This window comes from Dipodomys ordii, unplaced genomic scaffold (assembly GCF_000151885.1).
Source record: "Dipodomys ordii isolate 6190 unplaced genomic scaffold, Dord_2.0 Scaffold175, whole genome shotgun sequence".
Taxonomy (NCBI): Eukaryota; Metazoa; Chordata; class Mammalia; order Rodentia; family Heteromyidae; genus Dipodomys; species Dipodomys ordii.
The window spans coordinates 798,257-810,505 of record NW_012267391.1 but is presented as its reverse complement, the minus strand read 5'-3'; the positions used below and the strand labels follow the sequence as shown (position 1 = coordinate 810,505).

Below are 12,249 nucleotides of genomic sequence, written 5' to 3'. Positions count from 1 at the left end.
CCTTGCATGCCTGAGGCCCTGGGTTCGATTCCTCAGCACCACATAAGAAAAAAGCCGGAAGTGGCGCTGTGGCTCAAGTGGTAGAGCGCTAGCCTTGAGGTAAAGAGCTGAGGGACAGCGTCCAGGCCCAGAGTTCAGGCCCACGACTGGACCCAAAAAACAAAACAAAACAAAGAATAACCACTAGAATATCTTTGCTTTTATATATACACAGGTACATATACCTGGCTATACTTATAAGCAAAATTTAGCACTTATTGTGGCTTTTACTATCTATTTTACAGTTAACTCCATTTGTAGTTACTATCTACTTATATATGTATATATGTATATATATATATACACAAACTATCTTCATATCTATATATGTACATAATATCTACATTTATGTAGTTAGCCATGGAATATCACCAAACTATCACCTGAATTGATAATTAATTCTCTCCTCTACAATCCCAGCTCTGTGGACATACAATTTTCACCAGACTCTTGACAATCATTAACTGTTTAGGATCTCTATCTAAGGAATTCTAGAACCTGTTCATTTAATTGGAACTCAAAGGTATGTTCCTGAAGTTTAGAAAAGTCTTCTTTTACTAAGCACAAACTACATTACTGTTCTGTTTTTAAGTACTTAAGTTCTATATAGCAACAATATATGTATGTATGTATCTAAGAAACAAAGCAGCTAATAACATGCTTTTACAAAATTTAGTAATCTTTTTCATAACTGTTTTTCATTTGTTCTTGTTTGTTTTCTACCAGTCCTGGGGCTTGAACACAGTGCCTGGACACCATCCTTGAGTTTTTTTTGCTCAAAGTTAGTGCTCTACCAATTGAGCTACAACTCCATTTCCAGCTTTTTGTAGGTTAATTGAAGAAAAGACTCTCATGGACTCTCCTGCCTGGGTTGACTTCAAACCATGATCTTCAGATCTCAGCCCCTGCAGGTAGTTGGGATTATAGGAGTGACCTTCTTCCACCTAACCCATAGCTTTTTTTTTTTTTTTTTTAAACCACAAAATTTTAAACAGAATGAAGAAAGTAGGTCATTGAGAGCCTGGGGTTAAGAGTAAAGTATGAGTATTTACTAGGCTGGGTGGAAAGAAGCACAAAAGAACATTACAGAACAATCAAAATCACTGCTTGGGGTGGTAGTTATACAGGTATGTGCTCTGTCACACATCCAGTGAACTTAATGCGTGCATCTGAGTGTCTGTTAATTACATCATACTCCTAACACTGAGATACATTCAAAATTAGTAAAAAACAAAAAATTATTTCCCAGTATTGGTGACTGAACTCGGAGTCTTACGCATTTTAAGCACATGTTCTACTACTAAGCAACCTTCTCTAGTTCCAACAAGAATATTTTAAAAAGTAATTTTAGAACAAGGTATTTCCTTATTTAATTACTAATACTGTTTCTGCATGATACAAAACCTAGACTCTAAAGACAAATATCGAAAAACATGATAGTGATTAAATGATTAAAAATATTTATCAATAACTATATATTTAAATACATAAAAAGTCAAATGTAGGCATAGCCAGGGGCTGGTGGCTCATCCCTGTAATCTTAGCTACTCAGGAGGCTGAGATCTGAGGATCAAAGTTCAAAACCAGCCCAGGCAGGAACGTTGGTGAGACTCTTATCTCCAATTAACCACCAGAAAACCAGAAGTGGCACTGTGGCTCAAGTGGTAGAGCGTTCGCCTTGAGATGAAGAGCTCAGGGACAGCGCCCTGACCCAGAGTTCAAGCCCCATGACTGACCCCCCTCTTTCCACCCCCAAAAGCAAGTATATATATATATATATATAGTAAGAGTTCAATAATATATTAGGACTGAGGTATGGCTGAAATGGTAGAGTACAGAATATCCAAAACCCAGGGATGAATCCCCAGTACTGGGGGAGGTAGGAAAGGAGAGAGGAGGGAAATAGCTGTTAATATATATTTGTTACTTGAACCAACAACAAAACATTCTATGAGCAAAAAATTCTTCATTGCTAAAACACAAATAATTAGCTGTGAAAACATATCTGGAACAAAATCAAAAGAGACTAACGTACAAATCAGGCAATTTACAGAGAAAGAGATACACATATCTGATATACAAAATCAAAATAATAAAATAAAAAATTTCAAATATTGTATCAGCAAAACTGTCTTAAAATAAACATGGAAAGCCGGGCACCGGTGACTCATGGCTGTAATCCTAGCTACTCAGGAAGCTGAGATCTAAGGATCACAGTTCAAAGCCAGCCCGAGCAGGAAAGTCCATGAAACTCTTATTGCCAATAAACAACTAGAAAACCGGAAGTGGTGCTGTGGCTCAAGCGGTAAAGCACTTGCCTTGAGCTGAAGAGCGCAGGGAAAGCGCCCAGGCCCAGAGTTCAAGCTCCATGACTGACCAAAAAAAAACACAACAACATGGAAAGAACCTATGTACCAACAATAGGGAACAGGTTAAAAAAACTAACAGACATTCATCCAAAATATATAGTGCAGTCACTAAAATGAATGAATATATGCTATTATAGAAAGTTCACCAGATACATTAGTTTAAATAAAAAGTGCAAAACAGTGTTCATAAGAGCATTCTACCTGTGTTTATATAGTTCTAAGCTATACTGTAAAATATATTTCTTTTCTTTTTTTAATGATAGTTGAATGAGCACTCACTAATTTAAATATACTTCTTAAATACATTGTATTTCCTATAGGAATAAGAAATTCGTTTTTTTTTTTTGTCTGGTCATGGGGCCTGAACTCTGGGCCTGGGCGCTGTCCCTTAGTTCTTCAGCTCAAGGCTAGCGCTCTACCACTTGAGCCATAGCGCCACTTCCGGCTTTTTTCTTTTTGCTTATGTGGTGTTGAGGAATCGAACCCAGGGCCTCAGGCATGCAAGGCAAGCGCTCTACCACTGAGCCACCTTCCCAGCCCCAGGAATAAGAAAATTCTTGAGTGGCGCTGGGCCCTGGGGCTCGGGCTGCTGCCGCCGCTGCTGCTCTGCATCCCGCTGCCCCCGCGCCGAGGAAGCCACACTGATGAACACAAGTGAGGCCCAAGGAGAGCTGGGCTGGTTGCTGGACCCGCAGAGGACGGGTGGAGTGAGGTCCAGCAGATGCTGAATGGGACACCCCTGTACATGTACCAGGACTGCCCAGTGCAGGAAGGCGGAAACACTGACCACTAGCTTTGCTCCAATTGGATCTACCGAGAAGAAGCTTCCCGGGTCCATGTAGAGCTGAAGTTCACAGTGCGAGACTGCAAGAGTTTCCCTGGGGGAGCCAGGCCTAGGGGTTGCAAGGAGACTTTCAACCTTCTTTACATGGAGAATGAACAGGATGTAGGCATTCAGCATCGACGACCCTTGTTCCAAAAGGTGTTGCTGCAATCAGTGTCCTGACACTGATCCCTACCTGGCTAATTACCCATGACCTTGGCTGGTCCAGCGATAGGAAGAGAGTGCAAATGTAGACTAGAGGGTAAACATGGGACTGGAAAACAGAAAGGCTAGATTGAGTATGGTTTTGTTGGGCTGTCACTTTAGAGATGTCGTTTAGGCTCGCCAAGGTTTGGTGACCTTGTTATAAAGTAGCAATAATAAGAAGGCCAGTCTTACATGTTCTAGAAGGGTTTACTAAGCATGTATTGTGGTAGCAAGAAGCCATGGTAGCAGAGAGGAATGCGGTACAAAGGGTTTCACATTTCTGTGCAGTACCTGTGATGGGTGTGTACAACACACTGCCCCCTGAGTATCACTAGAGTTACACAGAAGGACAGTTTCCTGCTGTCCATCTCTAGTCTCCATTGCTATCCCAAATGCAAGACAGTAAGGGGCCTATTATTATAGGATGTGCTCTCATTTTTTGCCAAAGAGCAGCAGTTACAAAGTTTTATTATTGCTAATAAATTAATTATAAATAATTACATAATACATTAAATTTAACTGATCACTTCAAAAAAAAAAAGAAATTCTTAAGTAGGAGTCATCATTAAAGATGAGACATGAGACTAGGCATGAGAGGAAGGAAACTGGGTAAGGTAAGCAGAGTTGCTTCATACACAAAACATGTATTTTTTTAAAAAAAGGAATGCTTGTCTAGCATGATGAAGCCCTGGGTTTGATTCCTCAGTACCACATACACAGAAAAAGCTGGAAGTGGTGCTGTGGCTCAAATGGTAGAGTGCTAGCACAGAGAGGCTCAGGCAGTGCTCAAGCCCTGAGTTCAAGCCCACTGGCAAAAAAAAAAAAAGAAAAAAAGAAAAAAAAAGAAAAGAAAAGGGGATTATTCCTTTGAATCTGATAGATCCCATGTCCCAGTAGTCAGTCTGGTGATCTGGTGAGGCTCTCTCTTCTCCCTGCATCCATTTACAATAGAGCTGAAAGTTTTACATTTTTTTTCTTATGGTTTGCAACCTAAGGAAACAATTTTTCTTTCCCATCCCCTTTTCTTACCGTAAGTCAGTCTTTTCAGATTCCATCTGAAGTATAGCCAATGTTTTTTCATAATTCTTTTCAGGACTTTCAAAGAAAATACGTGCAATCCATCTTGATATAGGATGCTACAAGAAAAAAATATTTAAAATTAGTTTTTGAACAAAGATTTTGAATTTCTAGTTGACTATTATTTAAAATCACCATCTCTTCAGTATTACCACCACCACTACCACCACCACCAACAATAAAAATTTCAGTTGGCCAAACTTGTAACACCTACTAAGTGTCAACTGTTTCATGTTCTGGGTAATTTTAATCAGTGAGGTAGATACTATTTTTGCCCCTACTTTAAAGAGGAACAAAGTACACAGATTTGCAACCACATGACAAAGATGACATTCATACAAGTCTGTCTGATGAAAGCCTGTGTTTTTTCTCATTACAGTAAGTTGCAGTGCCCTACCTGGCCAAGGCAGGAGACAAACCCAGTTTGATCCAAACAAAAGTAAACTTTAAAAAAAAATTCTTTTTGGTGACATTGAGGTTTGGAGCAATAGGAAGTGGCGCTGTGGCTCAAGTGGTAGAGTGCTCGCCTTGAGCTGAAGAGCTCAGGGACAGCGCCCAGGCCCAGAGTTCAAGCCTCACAACCACCACCAACAAAAAAAGAAATACACGTTGGATTTGAGGTTTGAAGCAAGGGCCTAATACTTGCTCCACACTCCCATTCCTTCTTTGCTTTAGTAATTTTTCAGATACAGTGATAGTAATAATTCCTGGTCCTGTACCTCCAGGTCCCACCTAGATGGGCTGCGATTTTCCCATTTATGCTTCCAATATAGCAGGGATGTCAGACACACAACACCACACCTAGCTTTTAGACTAAGACAGTGTTTCTAATTGTGTGTGTGTGTGTGAGTGCATGTGTGTGCACATGCACATGTGTGTGTACATGCGGGTGTGTCAGTTATGGAGCTTGAACTCAGGGCATGGGTGCTGTTCCCTAGGCTTTTCACTCAACGGTGGAGCTCTACCATTTGAGTCACAGCTCCACTTCTGGCTTTTATGATGGTTAATTGGAGATGAGTCTCACAGACTTTCCTGTTTATTTCAAGATTTCAATCTTTATATATCAGGCTCCTGAGTGGCTGGGATTAAAAGTGTGAACCACTGGTGCCCAACTGTCTCACAAAATTATTTCCTCCTTACTGACACCAATCTGGTCTCCCCAAAGAACTGGAATTAAAGGCATGAGTCACCTTGCCCAGCTAGTTTACCTGAAAATTTAATAATGTAACAATTTTTTAAAATATATGACTTATTTAGGTAATAAAATTTTATAAGAAACAACCACTTAAGGCCATTTCTCAATGCCTGTAAAGAAAGTTATGAGTTTTGATGGTAGTGGCAATATAGTATAGTGACTAGGTTCCAATATATATATATATATAGGTAACTTAATCCCATGAAGTCTAAGTTTGCTCATCCCTCCACAGGGAGTAACAGTTACCTTTTAATTTATGTGAGATGAGGTGATATTTGCATAACTCTAGGCATGGTGCTTGCTACACAGTATGTGCTCAACAATGACAGCTTAGCTTAAGTATTTAAAACATCTTTCCTATGGCAATAAATTTAGGGTAAATTCTTTTACACTAGTAGGTTGAGAACACATTGTGTAATCTTTAAGAAAATGATAAATTTAATAAAAGGTAATGAAGTATCCAGAGCATTTGATTGTAAAAAAATAATGTGTCATATACGTGATACTAAATATTGAATATAAAGCTGTACCCCACAATTGCCTGACAGGACAACTAATAGAAGATAATTCAAAGATCTCTACAGACCTTGTAATATTCCCAGTGTTCTGGAATATAGCCTTCTGGTATTTCTGCTAATTCAGCTTCACCTAATAAGAGAAAATGGAATCTATTATATTAATTTTCCTTGGGTAGAGACAATTATTGAGGATTGAATACAGAACCTTTGTGAGCAAGTACTCATCATCTGAGACATGATCTTAGCCTTTTGGGCTTTAATTTTTAGATAGGGTTTTCCAGGGCTGGCCTTTCACCATACACCTCATTTTCACCTCTGCTTTCTGGGATTACAGGTATAAGTCACTCTGTGAAGCCCCATAGTAATTATTTACCAATAAATTAACTTTATGTTAAAATCATTTTTCTTCTTTCCTTAATTTGTACTACTAAAGACTTAATTTTTGAAATTTGCTTTGATCTAGGTGAAAGTCAATTTATTTGTTGGATATTTTTTAGCATCTTCTGGGCATAAGGCATTGTCTATGAGAGCTGCCCCTTCCCACCCTCTTCTTGGTCAGTCTGTATAGCCCAGGCTGGCCTTGAACTCATGATCCTCCTGCCTCAGCCTTCCCAGTACTTGGACAGCAGGTATGCACCACCACATCCAAACTGTTTCTACAGGATATTACAAGACATAATAAATTATTTTATCTGGTCTTTTATATACCTACTAAATAAAATATTTTAGGATTCAAGATGTTAGGAATATTCTGAATAGCATTTCCCATGAAAATCTAATGTTTACTATCTTTAATACCATTAGTTTTTAGAAGATTACAATAATCCTAATGAATTATGAGGATGAATTTATCTTTGGCTTGCTTATGCTTATTTTATTGACTAAAGTTTTTCATTTTGCTATTAACATTTCCATTTAAAAAATAAATGTTCATATGTTTTAAAAGTTTAACATTTGGATGGTATCAGCAATGAAGGAGAACTTACCAATAAATACATTCAGCAGAGTGATGCCAATTACTACTGGTATTCCAGTCAACAATAAGTAGAATCTCTGTAAAAATTTAAAAATAAACAGCTCATGGTCATCTCATAATTCTCTTCACACTCAAATAATCCTCTCATAATTGCCTTTTAAAGTTTGCAAAATAAAATTGGAGATACAGAATCAAACAATTCATTTGTGTGATGCTGTTTTATTCTAGCCTTCAGATCCTATATTTTCACCAAAACTGAGGTTAAAAAAAAAGAGATTAATTGTAAAAGTATAATACAATATATATGTGACTTTTTACTATTTGGTTAAAACATTATAATTAAAGTTAAAATTTTCTGTATTAAGAATAAAGCTAGGAGCTGGGAAGGTGGTTCAGTGGTAGAGTGCTTGCCTTGCATGCATGAGGCCCTGGGTTCGATTCCTCAGCACCACATATGCAGAAAAAGCTGGAAGTGGTGCTTTGGCTCAAGTGGTAAGGCGCTAGCCTTGAGCTGAAGAGCTGAGGGACAGTGCTCAGGCCCAGAGTTCAGGCCCCATGACCGACAAAAAAAAAAAAAAAAGAATAAAGCTAAAAAGTACAAAAGGGGTTTGATTTAGTTATGGCAAGAGGAAGCTCAATCAGGGGACAAAGAGGGGGCGCAGCATAAAGGAAAGGCAAGAGAAGATCTCAAACCAGCTCCAACCAGCTCCCAGGACTGGCAGGAAGCCCAAACAATCTCCTCTTTTCTGGGCCTCTGTTTTTTTGTTTGTTTGCCCAGAGCACTGAAATACAAACATACAGTTAATACTGTAAATAAGACTATTATCTCTAAATTAAAGTTGTATTATAGGTCAGTATCACTCTGACGTTAATGTTCCCGAATAATAACATATAAATTTAAAAAATCACATGCCAAAATAAGAGCTTATTTAGAAAGAGTCTTTCCAGAAGTTCCTTGGTAATTTAAAGAGTATTTAGCAATCATCTTTATATAAATCAATTTTTGCTTTGTAATTTTTTTCTGTATGAGTGTGTGTGTGTGTGTGTGTGTGTGTCTGTGTCTATGTGTGTACGCTGGAAATGGAACCAGGGCCAGAAACATGATAAGCAGGCACTGAGCCACAAAGATACATTCTGAGTCTTGAAGACTTGTTTTTCTATTCTTTCAAGCAGAGAATACACTACTTTCAGAACTCAGTATACTAGAAAAAAAAAAGACTTAAGTTTTACCTTCAATCAGTATTAATCTTTTTTTTGAAGAAAGTTTTCATTAATTTAAAAAACAATTTAGTAGCAAATCAGATTTTACTATACAGTGTCTTCTGAGGAAGGAAATTTTAAATTATAAATCAAATCTCTTATAAAAAAAACAAAGACATTTTCTAAAAAGAAAACAGTAATTTTTCCTATATGTATGCCAAGATTTGAGCTCAACAAAAAAAATTAACTCACCAATAATTTCAAAAAACGCTTGTCATAGAAGGAAGAAGGTTTGATGATGAACAGTCTTTTCCCATGGTCTGAACTCTGTCGCACGGGAGCTGGAATTATTAGATTACACTACTTTAGATAAGATTCATGCAGATGTACTGTTATGTGATAAAATCAGACTATAAGACAAGTATATAAATGTTCAATAAGACATAAGATTTTAAAATGCTTTGGGAACTAAAGCCACAGTAGGTGGGATATCTTCAAACAAAGACTGATTTATTATCTATTCCTATTTTATTTTTTTCCCTGTGCTAGGGATCAATCCCCAGGCCATCCACACATACTAGTCAAGCACTCTACCACTATATAGCTTTATCTTATGTTAAAGAAACATCTAGCCCGGTGCTGGTGGCTCATGCCTGTAATCCTAGCTATTCAGGAGGCTGAGATCTGAGGATCTCGGTTCAAAGCCAGCCCAGGCAGGAAAGTCCATGAGACTCTTATCTCCAATAAAAACCACTAGAAAACCAGAAGTGGTACTGTGGCTGAAGTGGTAGAGCACACATCTTGAGTTGAAGAGCGCAGGGATCACGCCCAAGCCCAGAGTTCAAGCCCCACGACCAACCAAAAAAAAACAGATGGAAAGGACCAGCAGTATTTATTCAACAAATGTATAGTTTTGTTACAAGTGTATACTCTTATCTTGATAAATTTCATTTATAAGCTACTTCTGATTAAGAATATCCTCCTCTTCAAATTATCCCCTAGTGGAACATAATCAATCCTTCCTACAAATAAGATGAGGCAGAACTTCACTGATGGATCCTCTTTCTTAGACAAGCTTTTGCTTTCTTGGAAGTCTGTAAAGATCACTACAGATCTTTTAAGTCTCTCCCTCTGGGAGCAGAGAAAGGCATCTATGGCTGTAGGGAAAAAACAAGATTACTATGCTTCTGCTGGGCATCTGAACTCAAATTTTACATGAGTCATGCTGAAAACAAAAACGTTCATTTCCAACTAAGGAATTTCAGTCATAGATATCAGAAATATCTGCATCCTTTGTTCACATTTAAGGTGTGAAATGCTCTCTTCATTTCTGAAAACTATCCTTTGGACCCAGAGGACATCTTTTTCTCCCAGAAGCCAACACTGCTCTTCATCAGCTGAGACTTCCCCTCAATCTGCACTGGTGTAATGTGTACAGAGTCATCCTTCAGTACAGGTATCCATGAAGGTTTGGCTCCTGGACCCCTACATATAACACAATCTGTAGATGCTCAAGTCCTTTATATAATATAATGATGTATCTGCACATAACTTATGCACATTCTGTCACATATTTTAATTTCTGGATTATTCAGAATAGCTAATATCACATACAGTGAATGCTATGTATTGTACTGTTAAGGAAATGAGAACAAAGACTGTACATGTATAGTTATAAACCATTTTTTTGGATATTTTTGATCTGTGACTGATTAGATATGAGGATGCAGAACCTTCAGGGCAGAAGTAAAACTGGGTTTTGTTTTAACTGGTACCACTCTTTTTCTTGGTGATATTGGAGTTTGAACGCAGGGTCTCAGCTTGATAAGCAGCCACCCCACAACTTAAGCTTATATCCTCATCCTTTTTGCTTTTAGCTATTTTTCAATTTGGATCTTGTGCTTTTGCCTGGGGGTTGGCCACAGATCCTACAGAGTGGGGATAACAGGCAGACACCACTACTTCTGGCTTATGTATTGAGATGAAATCTTGGTGATCTTTTGCCCAGGTTGGTCCTGAACTTGCCTACTTCTGCCTTCATTTTCTGAGTAGCTGGGATTATAGGCAATTGTCACTATACCCGGCTCTTTATCACTGCTACTTTTACCTATGTTTTGAATTTGGTCTTAAATTTGGTGTCATCTATATTAACTTGCAATGAATTTGAGAGATTAGTGCATGAGAGGTTTAGAAGCCAATATGAATTTAATAAGTGTAATTCATACTACTAAGGCTTCTAAAATAACAAGATTAGGAGAATTCAAGTAAGTGTAGATTTCAGCAAATCACTTAAAAGATACTATTAGAGAAGCTTTAGTAGACTAGATGAAGAAAATAGCTGGGTAATAGTATGGCTCATTTATTCAATAAATATTTAATTTAATTCCATAAATATTTAAATGCCTACTATATACAAATCCCAAGCTAAGACTTTAGTCTAAGAGGGGTATAGATCTTGTTTGGAAAAATGGACACTAAACAAGTAACATAAATCTAGAAGGGTAACAAAGGGAAGAAACTGTGCATTAGTAGAACAATTATACAATAGAAGAGAACAGACTTAGAAGGAAAGTTCTGTTTAGACAAGATGGTGGAGTTAGGAGAAAGGTGTCTACAAACTGAGAAAAGGACCACTTTAGATGAATTTGTAATGGGTAATGGACTGGCCTATTATGCCAAAAAGATGATGATTCATTAGTGCAGTATACCACCAAAAGGATCTTTTAAAAGCCCTGCAATATAGCTGACTTGTTGAATCTCCAAAACATAAAGCCATTTCTACAACAGTGTTTAACACTGAATGGCACAGGATGCCAAAATTCTTCACACATATTTCAAAAGGCTAAATTTAAAAGGCTTCTAACTTTATTATAAGTAAGTGGTAAGTATAAGTGGGAATCCTACCTGGATTCCCTCAAATTTAGTTGTTCACACACACAAAAAAAAGCCAAAAGTGAATTTAATCTTAATTTGATGTACTACAATTACAAGCACAAAACATGAATGTGTCCCTTACCCTATCTTCTGCCTTTTGACCAAGGAGCACTACCTCTATGCTGAATTTCATTCCTTAAGCTTATTAAATATCAGTAGAGATCTTTTTATCAAATCCCTAAAAGCACACAGCATTTACTAAGATGAGTCAATGTGCTCTAAACTCACATATGGAGTATGGGGAGTGATATTAAACTATATGTGGTTTTAGGGACTCTGATGACAATTATATAGAAATGTAATTTAAAAAAGAACCATGGAGCTGGGCGCCGGTGGCTCACGCTGTAATCCTGGCTACTCTGGAGGCTGAGATTGAGGATCATGGTTCAAAGCCAGCCTGGGCAGGAAAGTCCATGAAACTCTTATCTCCAATTAAACACTCAGAAAACCGGAAGTGGCATTGTAGCTCAAGTGGTAGAGCCTTCTCCTTGAGCTGAAGAGCTGAGGGACAGAGCTCAGGCCCAGAATTCAAGCCCCATAACTGACCAAAAAAAAAAAAAGAACCATGGAAGAAAGCCTGGTCTGGTTGCATTTTAATACCATGAATATTAAAGCAATTAGCAACTGTCTGTTCTTTCTGTACTCAAAATTACCAGTTAAATACTCATGTCATTCAAGGTAACAGGTAACTGTTATTATTAGTAAGAACTCTAACATCTATTTCATTAAACTTTTTAAAAATGTTCTGAGCCATCTGCTTATATTCTAAAAAATTAGGACAAACATAACTTACAACCATGTAACTGCCAGATTTTCTTCACTTAATATAATTTTTTCCAAGTTTTTCCATTTCCTAACAAATGGGGCAATGTCATTCTTTCTGATGGAGGCATAGAACTCCATTGTGTATA

The 12,249-nt window shown here is 37.6% G+C and overlaps 1 protein-coding gene across 1 annotated transcript in view; it reads right to left on the bottom strand.

Annotated features, from left to right (window-relative positions):
• Positions 1 to 3,554: 3,554 nt before the first annotated feature.
• Ndufb5 (NADH dehydrogenase (ubiquinone) 1 beta subcomplex, 5, 16kDa) overlaps positions 3,555 to 12,249 on the bottom strand; it is a 15,464-nt gene continuing 6,769 nt past the window's right edge. The window contains 5 exon segments of the mRNA XM_013033674.1: positions 3,555 to 3,591; positions 4,429 to 4,574; positions 6,297 to 6,358; positions 7,215 to 7,281; positions 8,657 to 8,745. Coding sequence (XP_012889128.1) covers positions 3,555 to 3,591; positions 4,429 to 4,574; positions 6,297 to 6,358; positions 7,215 to 7,281; positions 8,657 to 8,745 — 401 coding nt within the window.